At 46.0% G+C, this 16,564-nt stretch overlaps 1 protein-coding gene across 2 annotated transcripts in view; it reads left to right on the forward strand.

Moving 5' to 3' along the window:
* The window catches only part of LAMA3 (laminin subunit alpha 3), a 274,238-nt gene that overhangs the window by 155,840 nt on the left and 101,834 nt on the right, over nucleotides 1-16,564 (forward strand). For both annotated transcript variants that reach the window (XM_047826704.1, XM_047826703.1), the window contains exons 28-32: nucleotides 523-649; nucleotides 739-878; nucleotides 2,406-2,521; nucleotides 3,694-3,905; nucleotides 5,340-5,544. In XM_047826704.1, the coding sequence (XP_047682660.1) occupies nucleotides 523-649; nucleotides 739-878; nucleotides 2,406-2,521; nucleotides 3,694-3,905; nucleotides 5,340-5,544 (800 nt within the window). The remainder of the gene's footprint in view (nucleotides 1-522; nucleotides 650-738; nucleotides 879-2,405; nucleotides 2,522-3,693; nucleotides 3,906-5,339; nucleotides 5,545-16,564) is intronic.

Here is a 16,564-nt window from a genome sequence, read left to right on the forward strand (position 1 = left end):
GTGCACCCGGGCTTTCTTACGAGCTTGTGCAGGTGTGGGACAAAATATTAAAAATGAGTGATGGGGCTTGACACCTGTCAGGGGTCAGACATCCAAAATGGAGTCTGACTCTTTGTTACAGGGTTATTACAAGTAGTTCTTGAATGCAGGAAACATTTGTGCACAGCCTCTTGGCAAACATTGTGCATATATGTACCTAAGAGTGAAGCTGTTCAGTGATATGCTTGACTTTGGTAAAAGCTGCCAGACAATTTTCAAAAGTCATTGTACCAAATTACACTCCATCCAGTATCATTTATGGTTGTACCACCACTGGTTTATCCATTCTGAGTTGTGGGTCATTTGGTTTATTTCCAGTCTTTCTGATTACAAATAGTGCTGCTGTAAACATTCGAGTGAACGTTTTGTGTGATCCTAGGTTTTCACCTCACTTGGGTAAATACCTAGGTTGTTTTGGTTTTTAACCTCGAAATATTCATAGTTCTGCAACTTGAAGAGTTTTTTTTCTTTGTTTCCACTTAGAACCAAATGACCCTGAGAGGACTTGTACCACACCTGGGCAGATATGTCATTGTCATCCATTTTTATCAGTCAGCGCACCCAACATTTCCCACACAGGTGTTTGTGGACGGAGGGCGGCAGTGGGCAGGTGAGCTTCAGGGAGCAGGCGCCATGGCTGATTGCCCGGCTCGTCCATGCCTTACTGTGACAGGAACTCCTCTCTTGCTCTGCCCCCAGGTGTCTTCCGTGCCTCTTTTTGCCCCCACACACTTGGCTGCAGGGACCAAGTGATTGCTGAAGATCAGGTTGAGTTTGACATCTCAGAGCCAGAGATAGCTGTGACTGTGGAGGTTCCAGAAGGAAAGTCCTTAGTGTTGGTATGTTCTTCTTGTCCCTCAGTTTGCCTTGGTCAGCCATTCAGTGTGCCTGTTTGGCTCATGATGACATCTCCACCAGGGAATTGAAGTCATATTTCTAGAAAAATGTTTAAATTTTACGGCTACCTTTTACCAAAAAAAAAAAAAAAAAAAAAGTGACAATTAATGTCAAAGGAAATTAGAACAATACGTAAGTGAACAGGAAAAGTCCCCGCAAGAAACTCTGGTGAACAAGAATCTCACTCTACATCAGCCCCTCCTCACTCCTCACCTGACTGGTCTCTTTCTGAAGCATGTAATACTCCTTTGTTCTTGAAGCTTTCTTTTTTGGGCTTCCATAGCTGTTTCTCTCATTTTGTTCTCAATTGCTCTAGTGTTCCTTCAGTGACTTCTTTTTCCCTTTGTCCCCATATGGTGGCATTCCCTTGGGTTCGATGCGAAGCCCTCTTGTTCTGTCCTTTCTCTGTGGAAACTATCATCTGTACCCATTGATTCCATTCTCTCTTCTGGGGGAATGACACCACATCTCTGAATTCATCTCTGATATTTTCTGAGCTCCAGGCCCAGTTTGGGACCATCTACTGCATATCTGCATAGCCAGAGACCTTAGGAGTCCCTCAGACTTAAGCCTGTTACTTGCACAACCCCAGGTATCCCCTACCCTGTTCCTTACCTTGGTTGATGGGATCATGGTCACTCAATGCCTGTAAAGGCTTCCAGAGAGCCAGGTAACATTGTCCAGGCCCTGCTGTGTGACCCTCTAGTTTCTTCCTCATGCTTCCTTCTCTCTCTGAGGATGCCATCTTCCTAGGGACAGGGACCTGGCTTTATGCATTTTATATCCCCTGTGCCTAGAACACCACCTGGCACATGGTGCTTGGCAAATGTTTATTGATTGACTAACATGAGGGCAGTGAGCTCTCTGTAAGCTGTAAGGTGGTAAATAGTTCACAAAGACATTTGAAATTTCCTATAGCATTTATTACTGGAATAGTCTGATCTGTAGTAAGAGTAAGAGAGCCGAGCAGTACTTTTAAAGCCTAGGGCTGCAGTTATTCATGCTAAAGTGTCTGACATGATGTAAACTTCAGGGCAAGCCCCGGTCTGAGTTTCCCCCATTGATCCTGCCATTTTGGTTTGTTCACCTTTAAAAATATAAATTGCAACCTTTGGAGATCCAGAGCCATCCCAGGCATAGATCACATGGGGGCCTGGCAGTCCTAACAGGCTCCTGCTCACCCCTTAGATCTCCTATCCCCATATAGCTCTAAGGCTGCCGCTTCTCTGAGCAGGTGCTCTGAGGGACCGGCCCTGGCCCATGCTGTTCCTTACATAGGGACGTGAGTTGAGCCTTTAACACTGGCTTAAAGTAGTTCTTGTGATTCTTTTTTTTCGTAAATCCTGTTTCAGTTGGTCTTGGGCTTAACAGTAAAGAACATGGATCTTAGTGAAGAGAAAATGTAATGAATAGCTGTAGGTGTGCCCTGCCGTTGGAAATCCAAAGACACGCTGACAGGTTTCCTTTAGGTCCGTGTTCTGGTGGTGCCTGCGGAGAATTACGACTACCAAATACTTCACAAAAAATCAGTGGACAAATCATTTGAGTTTATCACCAATTGTGGAGGAAACAGTTTTTATATTGAGTAAGTATAACTTTGTGGAGATTCAGAAGGCTCTCCCACATTCCCACTGGGAGCAAGGCCCAGGGTGGGGCTGGCCTTTGGGTCTGTCTTCTTCTTCCTGGTGCGCAAGGAGGTGGCAGTGAGTCCTGGGTCTGGGGCGGGAGGTGCTTTTCCTCTGCATACACCATCCCACACCAGACCTTGTCCTGCACATCTGGGCAAGGTTACCGTCCTCAACATCGATCTTACCAGAGGTTCACCCTCCAAGCTGGGATTCATGGGCTGCTTAGGAGTTTCTTGGCCTCTTTGCTGCTTCCTGTTGTCCAACTCAGATTCCTAAAAGACAACCAGAAGGGGTACTTTCTACTGGGAGAGCACGTCAGCCCAGATTCTCCCTCTCGTTTGCCATCTGATTGAATGGGGAGTGTCACAGAGAGGTTGACTTCCCTGTCCCCTCACCCTGTATCCCTGAATGCTAAGAGCCTAGGATATTCCTGAGTATCGGTTCCCACTCTTCACTTCTGCAGACACTCCCTGACCCCTGGGAGGCTTCCTGAGGGACCCAGGAGCTCCAGGTTGCCCTGGTAGGCAAACGTCTCCTGTATTAAGAGTACAGGCCCTGAAGTCAAATAGCTATGGGTTTGAATGCCTCCTTGGTCACTCTGTAGCTCTGTGGCCTTGGGCATGTTGCTTAACTTCTAGAAGCCTCAGTTGCCTTATCTATGAAATGAGGCTTAGGCCTAACTTGGGTGGTTGTGAGGTTGAGACGTAGGCAAAACTTCTAACACACAGCATTCAATAAATATAGGTACTTTGCCTTGTCTTCCTCTTCATTGTTATTGTTATTGGTATAGACACATATAGGTATAATTTTTTTAGTAACCACTTTATTGAGATATAATTCACATACCATGGAATCCATCCTGTAGGTGAATTTTCACCCTTTTATTTCAGCTATCAAAAGTTCCCACCAGCCAGTCCTGTAATGTGCTCTGGAGTGGATGGGCACAAGGAAGGGTGGCTGTCACTGGCTGTGAATCCAGGGGTGGGATAGTCTCTCATTTCTTCCCAAACTCCAAAGCCAGAGTCCCGTCCCTAAAACACCCTTTGGTGGAGCAAGAGGGAAGGAGAGGTTGGGACTCTTACTGGGCATGCCTCCCGCAATAATACCGTGAGTTATTTTGTCTTCACAGCCCCCAGACGGCCTCTGGATTCTGTAAGACCTCTGCCAGATCCCTGGTGGCCCTTTACCACAAGGGTGCACTGCCCTGTGAGTGCCACCCTACTGGGGCCATTGGCCGTCACTGCAGCCCAGAGGGCGGGCAGTGCCAGTGCCAACCCAATGTCATTGGGCGACGGTGTACCCGCTGTCGAGTGGGCTACTATGGATTCCCACGCTGCAAGCGTAAGTGCATGTTTGGGTCATCCAAGGTTGTCTCTGGCCCCAGGTGGGTGATGGTCAGCTAGGGCGGGCAGGCCTTTGTTTTTGAGAGAGAGAAAGAGAACGAGGGAGGGATAGAGGGAGAGGAAGAGAGAGGATCCCCAGCAGGCTCCACGCCTAGCATGGAGCCCAACACAGGGCTCAGTCTCACAGCTGTGAGATCATGACCTGAGCCAGTATCAAGAGTGAGACACTTAACTGACTGAGCCACCCAAGTGCCCCTAGGGCAGGCCTTCTTGAATTTCACTGTCCTGGAGACTCACCTGTCACCTGGAGATCTTGTGAAAATGCAGATTCTTATTCAGGAGGCCTGGGTTGGGGGCTGAGAGTCTGCATGTCTTTTAAGGACTCAGATGATGACCATGCCGATGGTCCATGGACCACATTCTGAGTAGGTAGGTTCTAGAAGAGAAACATTTGTTTTTCCCATGTTATGGGACCCATGCACTTGGCAAAGCAGGTGAGTGTAAAGAGCCTTAGGCATGGAAATATTGGGAGGCTCAATCCCTCTTCCTATCAGAAGCCCCTTCAATTTTTGCAGCCTAACCAGAGCTCAACTGAAATAGGAGGAGGCGGGGCACCTGGTTAGCTCCGTTGATTAAGCATCTGACTCTTGGTTTTGGCTCAGGTCATGATCACACGGTTCACAAGTTCAAGCCCCACATTGGGCTCTGTGTTGACAGCATGGAGCCTGCTTGGGATTCTCTCTTTCCTTTTCTCTCTGCCCCTCCCTAACTCATGCATGCATGTGTGTGCTCTCTCTCTCTCTCTAAAAATAACTAAATAAAACTTAAACAAAAAAAAAGAAAGAAATAGGAGGAGGGCTAGGGTCACAGGAGCATAGTACTGTCTGAATGGAAAGCCCAGGGAATTTTATCTAAGAACCATCTTGTGGCCTGAGATGCTGGGTCAGCATAGGCCATGTGCAGTGAGAGGTCCTGGTGTGGTGCACACAGAGTCCTCTCCTGGAGATCAGCCGATGCCTAGTGGGGGTCCTGCTGCTGTATCATGCCCTGACCTTGAGCTCAGTGCACTAGGGTGATGTGGAGGCACTTCAGGGAGCCTGTGAGGAACAGGACCCTCTGACGAATGAGAGGTGTCTCATTAGAATGGCTTGTAACTGCAGCTAGGTGGGTTCCTTTGAGTACCTGTCTTGGTGCCAGTGGGTCCAGCTGTGCCTCACACTGTGTCTGCCATGAGCAGGTGGTATGGTTGGTCTTGACTCCAAGAAAGATACCTTTCAGATCTACCATGCTCAATAATGGCCATAGTAAAGAAAAAGTGAGACATTTCTCCCAGACCCTTAGAAGCTTCTGGAAATCCCGGTAGTTGGTGAAGTCCTGCTGGTGGCCAGGCAGTGTCTAACCCTTACACCATGTCTCTTTATTCCCTGGCCAGCATGCAACTGTGGCCGACGCCTTTGTGAGGAGACGACGGGGAAGTGCCTCTGCCTTCCCCACACGGTCGGGCCCCAGTGTGAGGTGTGTGACCCGTATTCCTTCAGCTTCCACCCCCTGGCTGGCTGCGAAAGCTGCAACTGTTCCAGGAGGGGCGCCATTGGGGCGGCCACCCCGGAGTGTGACAGGGACCACGGGCAGTGCAGGTGAGCTCAGGTGGATTCGCCTGTTAGGGCCTGTTATAGGAAGATGTCATCCGCACGCTCCGATCACCATTACTTCCCGTGTCTCACAGCTCCAAGGACTGCACTGTGTTCACCTCAGGGTGGAGCTCCCCACCGAATGGGCTGTGGCGTGTGGAGTAGCGGTCCCCTCGGACCTGGGGAGCCTGGGGAGGTGGATGGCCAGTCGCCTGTGAGGTCACACAGCCTTACCCATTCACTCCAGCGTTGTTCTCAGTGTGTTCCGTATGTATGCATAATTAAGTTATCATTGCTTCTACTGTGTCACCTTGTGGTGAGCACTAGCCATTTGTATTTAGGTTTGGGCTCCAAATCTTCATTCTAGGGTAACCGGACAGGTTTGTTGAGGACAGTGCATGCATGACAAGGTCCAAAGGCCCCAGGCCTGCCACCCTGTCTCAGACAGGCAAGCTCGAAGCGGGGTTGGGGCCTCCACAGTGGGCCTTGGTTGGGGGTAGACAGGCAAAATAGGTAGGTATACTCTAGAGAGCTTGACCTGAGAGTGGGGCTGCGTGGGGACTAACCGAGAGGTCCAGCGACTGATAAGAAACAGTGGCCGACGTCAGCTCCCGCAGACACTGCGTTGCTAAGAGGTTCTGCTCAGCAGGTTGAGCTCTCATTGGAAACTGGAGGCCAATGTCACCCGATTGCATGTCGTCAACCTGATCTCAGCAGGACTGGTGAATGGCCACAAGGGATGAAGGCTAGATCCAGTCTCCTAGGAGCACAAGCTGGAAAGAGTGGAGCAGGAGGTTATGTGGCAGGAAGACTGAAGCAGAGCCACCACATTCCAGGCTCGCGTGGCAGTGTGCAGGAGCAAGCAAGCGTAAGGGGTGTCACCCGCCCTATACTCCCACCCATGATGGGGAATGGATGGTTTGGAGTCCATGCCTGTGATCTGGGTGCGACAGGCCAGACAGCGGCGGGGGCACGGTTGCTGCTGGTGGCAGGCATCCGTGACTGTAGTTCAAGAGTGGCTGTGTTAGTTTCCTGTAGCTGCTGTAACAAATTGTCACAAATGGGATGACTTACAACAGTAGAAAGTTATTTTCTTATCGTCAGGCTAAGAGCCCAAAATCAAGGTGTTGACAGTGTCATGCCCTTTCTGAAGTCTCTGGGAGGGAGTCTGTTCCAGGCCTTTCTCTTACCTTCTAGTGTTGCCAGCGGGTCTTGGAGTTGCTTGGCTTATAGATGCATGACTCCAGTCTCTGCTCTTCACATTTTCTGTGTTTTGCTCTTCACATTCTCCTCTATGTATGTGTCTCTTATAAGGACACAGTCAAATTGGATTAGGGCCACCTTACTCCCGCATGACCTCATCTTAACTTGACTATGTCTGCAAATACCCTAGTTCCAAACTTCTCAGGTCCTGACCATTAGAACTTGAATGCATCTTTTTGGGGGAGAAAATTCAACTGTCCATAGCAGCCTAAGGAAAGACCCTTGACCACACCTTTAATTGTTGCCCGGGTGCCTAACAGCTCCTTTGTGCTACAGGAAAGGAAGCTGAGTGACAGCCTGAGTCATGAAACATTCTGAGTCTTTAAAACCACAGGTGTGAGTCCCCCTTGAGTCAGCTCAGTTGCTCATTCTTCTCAAACCAGGAGCCTAAACTGAGTGTGATTTGCACAAAGAATTTGGAGGTGATATTCAGTGTTTTCTCACCACCATTAGTTAACATTACATTAGGTTCTGTTCCCTCCAGTGCTTAAGCTGTTCTCTGGAAGGAAGTCGGGCACTTAGTTCATTACTGAAGATGCTACATTGGGTGTCGAATGCGCCCATGGGCCTGTGAAAACATCTGACTTATTTCCAGTTAATTACTGACGTAAGAAGACAATGGCACTTGGGGTGGAATCACAGACTTCCACCAGCACCTGTAGGAATGCAGGAATGCTAAAGAACAGAAGACACACTGTGCCCAGGAGATGCTTATAGGCTTGTGGCTGGAGAAGGTGGAGAAGCAGGAAGCTAAAAGGACCTCTCGGCGCCAATCACGACCCAATGAACTTTATAGAAAGGAGGGAGAGAAGCAAAAGAGGTGTATGATCCTATGACTTCGTTACTGACCTAGATTTGCTTCTCCAGGGAAAATTGCCTCCATTCCCCCTCTTTCAACCCTTGGTCCAAAAAAGTAGCTGGACAAATTCCAGAATCATGTAGATTTGCTCTCTCACATGGCCATCACTACCTCATTTCAGCTGGGCTATTTGGTATTCCTTTCCACATCTCCTCTCCTGACCTCTTTATTTCATATAGCTGGCTTTTTTTCTTCTATTCTTTCATTGATGGGTGTCATTTTCCCTCTGGAGGCTAACAGCCCCACTGCACTTTTCATCTTGTTCTTTTCTACCTCTCCCAAAGGCCTTCTTCCCTCAAATAGCAATTGTTGCACTGTTATTTTCTACCACTCCCTTACCACTGGCGTCTCCCTTTTTATGTTCCGTAGCTGCCAGTCTCCCTTTCTTGAAATACAAAACCCTCTTACAGACAGCAAACTGACAGCCAGTCATAAACATTTAACGCCAGAGCTCCAGAGTATTTGTAAATAAAATGTGTGGCTCTCAATGGAAACATCCACAAGGATAGGGAAGTTGGAATATTTCTCTCCATGAAGCCAAGACAGCAACACCAACAAGGTCTTCCATCTTGGTATGATAAGTGGTCATGGAAGAATTAGAACAACAGTTGAAAGACAGTTATCCAAGCCAGTCTGTTGCTGCTGAAACACTGTCTAAAACACACACAAATATCATCAGATATCTCCTAGAACATCCACCAGACCAAAGGAAACCATGGAATTAGGACTGGCTTCAGAAAAGGAAATCCAGGGTGTTATAAAAAAGGCAAACAGATTGAATTAAGAATAGTTATTTTCATTTTAATATATTTGAAGGACAAATCAAAGGAAATAATTCAGTGTCTTTTTGTGGAATTGGTTTGTGTGAATCCTTCAGCATGAAGAGTATCTGACAAATAAGCAGGATGAACGAAAGGGGAGGTCTTAGCAGTAAAATCCTCTGCTCACTTGGAACACCTGGGTGCCTCAAGTCAATCAAACGTCCAACTTCGGCTCAGGTCATGATCTCACAATTCGTGGGTTCGAGCCCTGTGTCGGGCTCTGTGCTGACAGCTTGGAGTCTGGAGCCTGCTTCGGACTCTGTGTCTCCCTCTCTCTCTGCCCCTCCCCTGCTCATGCTCTGTCTGTCTCTGTCTCTCAAAAATAAATAAACGTTAAAAAAAAAATCCTCTGCTCACTCAAGAGGCATAGCAGGAATCTGGAGATAAAAAAAAAAAAAGCTGAGAGAACAAGGTTTTGTCTGAACAGGATAAGCAATGCATGACCTAGAGGATGCGAAACTCAGGGAAGAGCAGGAGAGGAAGATAAACAAGAGTGTGCAGAATGGTTATCAGGGAGGGAGAGTGCTGGCCGAGGATGGAGCCCAGGATTCTGTAGTGGTCTCAATCACAGCTGTGTGAAGAAACTTTTAAAGTCCTAAATACTGAAAACATTATAGTTAAATTAAAACAAAACTTACTAAGCCACAAAATAACTGTGTGGCAGAACAACAGAGTCCTGTTTTTCCATAATGACTACTTCGGCTTTTCTTTCGAAAGCTGAACATACAAGTAAAAAGTTTGGGGCTGGGGGGCACCTGGGTGGCTCAGTCGATTAAGCGTCCGACTTCGGCTCAGGTCATGATCTCACAGTTCATGAGTTTGAGTCCCGCATCAGGCTCTGTGCTGACAGCTCAGAGCCTGGAGCCTGCTTCAGATTCTGTGCCTCCCTCTCTCTCTGCCCCTCCCCTGCTTGTGCTCGATCTCTCTCTCTCTCAAAATAAATGAATTAATTAATTAAAAAAAAAGAGTCTGGGGCTGAGATGGAAGTTTGGGATTGGTTAGAGTAACTGAGGACCCCAAGGAGTAGGCGTGGCCACCCAGGAGGAAGCACCAGGTGTGGGTTCTGCAGGGGGTACCTTTGTTTCATTGTTGGAGGCAAAGGAACCAAGGAGATGGAGAAGCAGTTTTCAGGCAGGAGGCAGAGAGGAATTCTCTGTCTGAAAAAGGGAGAATTCTAAAAGGGGGTAACTGGTCAACAGAATAAATTGCTGCAAACAGAACCTCACACATGGTTTCTCAATCCTGCTGCCACAGAAAAAGGAAATCAAGAATACATTAAAAGTTGGAAAAATGCATTGAGGCACCATCTGTGATAGATAAATAGATTTACCATAATATTTTAGGTAGAAATTATAAGGGGTGTTTAACAAAGTTTTCACTAGCCAATGACAATTCAGTAGATTGAAAAATTCCTAACTCAGGACAAAGGCATACTGTGTAGTTCTGCCCAAGCCCAAGGAAACATCAACAGGAATGGGATCTCATTGGCCTGTATCACACCTAAACCAAGAGGTGAAATTGGTTCTCTTGACCTTACCAAAGAGACTGTAATAACCTGATGGGATGACATATCTCTCCATGATCAAAGTACATTTGTCATGAAAGGGCCCTTGACAGATAATTTTATTTTAATTTTATTTAATTTTGATAAGTTTATTATGACTATAAATTGCACAAATTGCTCATGGTAATTCCACTGTTTATGCTGAAAAAGCTCTGGATTACCCAAAGGATTATTTATTTTTTTAATATGAAATTTATTGTCAAATTGGTTTCCATACAACACCCAGTGCTCATCCCAACGGGAGCCCTCCTCAGTGCCCATCACCCACTTTCCCCTCCCTCCCACCCCCCATCAACCCTCAGTTTATTCTCAGTTTTTAAGAGTCTCTTATGGTTTGCCTCCTTCCCTCTCTGTAACTTTTTTTCCCCTTCCCCTCCCCTATGGTCTTCTGTTAAGTTTCTCAGGATCCACATAAGAGTGAAAACATATGGTATCTGTCTTCTGTATGACTAATTTCACTTAGCATAACACTCTCCAGTTCCATCCATGTTGCTACAAAAGGCCATATTTCATTTGTTCTCATTGCCAAGTAGTATTCCATTGTATATGTAAACCACAACTTCTTTATCCATTCATCAGTTGATGGACATTTAGGCTCTTTCCATAATTTGGCTACCAAAGGATTGTTTTTTTAGAAAATAATAGAGGGGCGCTTGGGTGGCTCAGTCAGTTAAGTGTCCAACTTTAGCTCAGGCCATGATCTCATGGTTCAGGAGTTTGAGCCCCGCATTGGGCTCTGTGCTGAGAGCTCAGAGCCTAGAGCCTGCTTCAGATTCTGTGTCTCCCCCTCTCTCTTCCCCTCCCCTGCTCACACTCTGTGTGTCTGTCTCTCAAAAATAAATAAACATTAAAATTTTTTTTCTAAAAAGAAAACATTAGAGAAAAGAATGATATTCTCCTCACCCCCAAACAAAATTTCCTGATGGAAATGAAGAATGTGTTTAGAGGAACCTAAAGTTCATGTGAAGGAAATGATCGAAGATGTCTGGAACTTGCAACAAAAAGTAAAAAACCTTTCTCAGTGATACAACAAACTGTCTTGCAGTTGTACAAATTATCACAGATCACAAAACTTAAACATTGGAATTTTCGAATTTTATTTCACTGTTTGTAGGTGTTCAAGTTTATCATACTAAAATAAAATGAAACTTACAAATATTAATCTACTTTAAAATAAGTTACAAGAATAATTGTAGCAATCCACAATACTCAATCTCTACTTAATTAAAATTGTTTAGGGGTGGCTGGGTGGCTCAGTTTGTTAAGGACCCAACTCTTGATTTTTGGCTCAGGTCATGATCTCCTGGTTCATGAGATTGAGCCCCACATCGGGCTCTGTGCTATCAGCAAGGAACCTGCGTGAGATTCTCTCTCTCCCTCTCTCTGTCCCTCCCCCACTCACACTCTTTTTCTCTTGCAAAAATAAATAAATAAACATTTTTTTTTAAAAAAAACTGGTGTAATTTTAGAGACAACTGAGAATAAATTAAGTTGGAACTGTAAAACTGAGCCCTCGACTCACCTTTGTCATTAGCTGACTAGAAGACTGAGCAAGTTACTCTGCCTCGCTGGGTCTGTTTCCTAATCCATTAAAAGTTTGGTAAAATTATCACTACCTTTCTACCTAAATTTAAAATCCTGTTCTAATTCCTCTTCAATCTCTGATTGTAACACAGAAAATATTTTAAAATTATGTTGTGTAAATGCCAAAAAATCCATTCTTTTGGCCGACCCTACACTGAGTTCTTAAAGATGCTTCTGTTGATTAAGATTTTGTTTTTAGTAGCAATGCTAATTCAATCTGATACAAGACCATGAAAAAAAACCTTTGCATTGCTTTTAATAATGGAAGATTATGTCATCAGATTCTGTGAACAGAGGAGCTAGAATGTCCTCAGAAGATTCTATCAATCACTGAAAGGTACAAGAAGCTGCAAATCACTGCTTTAAAGAACTAGCATGATGCTGACCCCTTTCAGGCTATCTTGAGATCAATTAAAGGAGATGGCAGTCCACCTGGATGTTCAGTGAAGCCACCTGTACAAATGCACCTTTTCAGAAGAGCAGGAGCAAAAGGAACACCTTTCTGGCAGGGGAGGGATCTCTATCTAGGCGAAGCCTCACAGATTTACCAAATGTTTGTGTTAGATGGAGAAGTAAAATACCAGAAAAGGTCACAGACTTGGCATTCTTGGAACAGAAGTGCTTCTTTTTTTTTTTTTTTTTTTTTTTTTAAATTTTTTTAACGTTTATTTATTTTTGGGACAGAGAGAGACAGAGCATGAACGGGGGAGGGGCAGAGAGAGAGGGAGACACAGAATCGGAAACAGGCTCCAGGCTCTGAGCCATCAGCCCAGAGCCCGATGCGGGGCTCGAACTCCCGGACCGCGAGATCGTGACCTGGCTGAAGTCGGACACTTAACCGACTGCGCCACCCAGGCGCCCCGGAACAGAAGTGCTTCTAGCTAGGCAGAGTTCCATCGGCCCTGCCAACTCGGAGAAGCAATTCCTTTGATGCACTTCGTCAGTTCATAGGAATGGTAAATTCCAGGCAGCTTGGGGGGACACTGGGACACGGTGGTGAGCAGGGCAGATGAGTCTCCTACCACGGGGGTGGAGCTCAGAGTTTTTACCTACATTTTCTCTGTCTTCCTATATCTTCTGTAATACCAGTGTCTTCCTCCATACTCTCTGAATGATCTTTGGCTGTGTCACTGGTTCACTATCCTGCTCCCCAGCCTGAGAGGACGCGTGGTGTGACTTTGCACAAGGTTGCATCTGCCCTGCCACTCACCATTTGGGTGATCTGAGTCCGTCTCTTCTCTCTCTGCCTAATTTCCTCGTCTATAAAATAGAGATGCTAGAGGCACCTACCTCGTGAAGTTCTTTAGAAGATTATGCTGTGCAGAAACCCTTAGAACACTACCCGATGCACACTAGCCCCAGTAAGTATTAGCTATTATTATTGTTTGCCAAGTACTTGGCTGTCTGCCTTCTTCCCTCTATACTTTGTCCTCCTGAAAACCCACCCATTCTCCTGGCTTCTGCCACCCCCTCCTGGATGATTCCAGATCAGAGCTTCAGTCCTGACCCTTGATGGCTAGCTTATCCTACCTTCATTGTACATCAGTTCAACCTGGGTTCTTTTATTGCTTAATTTAGGGAACCTCAGACAAGTCCCCTAAACTCTTAGAGCACCTGTCCCCTCACATGTGTAATGAAGTGTTAGATTAGATGATCTTTTAGGGCCCTTACAACTCCCAAACTCTTCCGACTCTGATTCCATATCTGAAACCCCTGCCATTGTCCTGCCTTTCAAACCATTTCTGCCTTAAAAATTTTTTTTTAATCCTACTTACTGGTAGTGGTCTCTTCCCGTCCCCAAAGCCTGAAATCCCAGTATCATCTTAAAATCAACTCCTTTTCCCTATAGTCAATGAGTTGTCAACTTCTGGCAAGATATGTATTATCCCTTTTCTTTCCATGGCTCTCTGCTGCCACTTTGATTAAGTTCTTTTACCCCCTCATATTTAAATGATAATGGTGGTCTCCTCATTGACCTTCCTTTTCCTGGTTTACTGAAGCACTCATTCATTCATTCATTCATTCATTCATTCCTTTTTTGGCGGGGCGGGGAGGCTTAACTGAAAAGGAATATGCTAAGTACACAATTATCCTGGGATTTAAAAATCTATTTTCCCCATAATTTTGTCACTAATACATAGAACTATTAATCTAGTCTACGTAATGTGGATAAATGCATGTATGTTTATGATTTTATCTTCTTGGTATTTTTAACTCAGATGAAACATTTTTCTCAATTACTGTGATTTTTTTTTTCCTTAAATTCTATTTAGTCAGATAATAGCATGTTTTGTTGCTCAAACTCTATCTAGCACCGTCTCCAGTTTGGGTGCTGTGCCTCATGCAGAAGGTACACGTGCCTACTAATAAGAGGTCATGGTCTGACGGGGGAACCTGTAGTAACCACTAGTGTGGCATGGTGAGGGCCATGTTGTGTGCAGGCTGCCTTGGGGACACATGGAACTGCCAGGTGCCACTTTCATCACATCACTGCACAAGAACCTTTCTCAACAACCTGATAGGATAAAGACTGGCTTTCATGGTAATATGGCCCCCACCTACCCTAACTTAAGCCTTTTTTCAGCTTTCTTCTCCGACTTGGTTTTCTTACTTCCTCTAAACACTTTATATATGTTCAGTTTTCCAGGTATTCGTTCTCCTTCCCCCTCTTCTGTTACGCATATCCTTCAAGCGTTATGTGTTAAAAGCACAAACTTGGGACACACGGGTGGCTCAGTCGTTTATGCGTCCAGCTCTCGATTTCAGCTCAGGTTATGATCTCACGGTTTGTGAGACTGAGCCCTGTGTCGGGGTCTGTGCTGGCCCGTGCGGAGCCTGCTTGGGATTCTCTTTCCCTCTCCCTCTACCCCTCCCCGCTCTCTCTCTCTTCCTCTCAAAAATAACCATCTTTATGAAAAAAAGCACAAACTCAAGGCATGAAGCCTTCTATGAGTCCGCAGAGATATCCTCATCATCTCATTGCCTAAATGAGATGCTTACCCATCCCATTTCTCACATGATTACCTCACTTTCTGCATCTCTGTGTCCTGTGTTCTCAGTGAAAATGTGCCAAGGTCAAGACCCACTTACTCTACTTTATCCCCTCCCTTCTGCATCCCCTAACACAGGGATATGTGTATAGAAAGCACTCAGTGATTATTGAATGAATTGATGACTGAATAAGGTAGACTTTGGATTCTAGATTACGACTGGGGTTGGTGTGAGTGTGATATTAAGAGACCCACTGTATTTAATGAGTAAAGGGTAGAGTTCACTCTAACACCTGATTTTCTAGCTGTTTGTGCAACACAGCAAGCACCCACACACGCGCAGATGTTATATAATAAGGTCTGGCTACAAGCCCATTGCCTTGGAGATGAATTCACTTGACCCGCACCCCCGGTGCCGCCAGTCTGCACCTCCAGGCAGCCTCCGCTGGAAATTTCTTGCCTTTGCAGGGAGGGCAGCTCCTTGGGTAGCAGAGCATCTCTCTGGAGAAATGTGTCAAGGTCAGGCTGACTTGAGGTAGTTTTTAAGAGATGTTCAGCCAGACTTTCAAGAGGAAGTTTCCTTTTTATTCCCTGTTGTCATGGCACCACCAAAAAGTCATTTGGCTGCTTGTTTCTGCAAATGATTCATATGTTCAGTGCTCAAGAATCCTGATATTATATTCTCCACGTTTTGGTTAACCCTTCCCTGTCGGTCCCACCTGGGGTCCTCAGGGTCAGCTCACAGGTCCCTGCTCTTCTCACTCTGCTTAGCTTTTTGCTTTTTCTCGTCCATTTTTATGCGTTCAGCTGCTGCTTGGGTGCGGAGTGAGGCCCAGAGTTGTACCTTACCTCACTGATGGGCCACAAGCCCTCAGCCCACCTCTCCTTACCGCACATCATCTCACAGCATTCTGAAATAATTAGGCAAGGAATGATTTTGCTTCCGTTTCTCTTTGTCTCAACAGGCAGCTTCCACAGCTGCCCTCCCTGTAAAACACTCCAGGACCTTTTGTTCCCACTCAAGGGAAAATATAAAAAATAGGCTCCTGTCTGCCTGTCCTTGTCTTCAGGGCCCAGGTCCAGGTCATTTGCTCCAGGGCCCACCCTCAGCCTTGTCCACCAGTGGCGTTCAGCGTGTGAGGGGCTCGTTTGGCACCAGCATTCAATCAAGGCACCCATAAGCCAGAAGCCCTGCACCTATGCTAAAAGAAGCATGGACTTTGGTTCGACAAGGTGCTCAGTTGGCAGTTTGTAACAATAGCACTGTCTTCGCACAGCATCCTTTTCCTCCTGGGCAGGTGAGAGGAGCAGAGCCTGCCCAGCCTAAGTCAGGCCATCTCCAAGCTCCTCTTGTGATCAAAGTTGCCTCTTTCTGAGGAGTTTAGTAGGGGGGGAGGTGTCTGTACTGTCTTCTTTCCCATCTCCAGACCACCAGAATCTTGTGCTCCATGTCACTGCTCCCCCCGAGAAATAAGGAGTCATCTGGGACCAGTCTTTTTTTTTTTTAACTTTTTTTTTTTTTTTTTTTTTGCTGGAGTGTCTGCATTTAGTCTGAGTCACAAGAAGAGAGCAGGTGTTATCAATCAGGGCCTAGGAACCCTCTTATAGTGAATGCAAACTTGTGTGTTGGAAAGAGAGAGAGAGAATGAAAGAAAGGGAAAGAAGAAAGGGAGGGAGGAAGGAAGGAAGGGAGAGAGAAGGAATGAAAGAATGAAAGGAAGAAAGAAAGGAAAAGGAAAGAAGAAGGGAGGGAGGAAGGAAGAGAGAAAGGGAAGGAAGGGAGGAAGGAAGGAAGGAAGAAACAAAAGAAGGAAGGAAGTCTGTGAGTGGCCCATAACTTACCCAGCTTTGAAGAGGAGTCTCTGACCCCCGCAGTTTCTGTCCACCGCACTGGAGTGAGGACTTGAAGCAGAGTGTTGACACTTTCCACCTACGTTGCTGTAGG

The sequence above is a fragment of the Prionailurus viverrinus genome, chromosome D3, assembly GCF_022837055.1.
Source record: "Prionailurus viverrinus isolate Anna chromosome D3, UM_Priviv_1.0, whole genome shotgun sequence".
In the NCBI taxonomy this organism is placed as follows: Eukaryota; Metazoa; Chordata; class Mammalia; order Carnivora; family Felidae; genus Prionailurus; species Prionailurus viverrinus.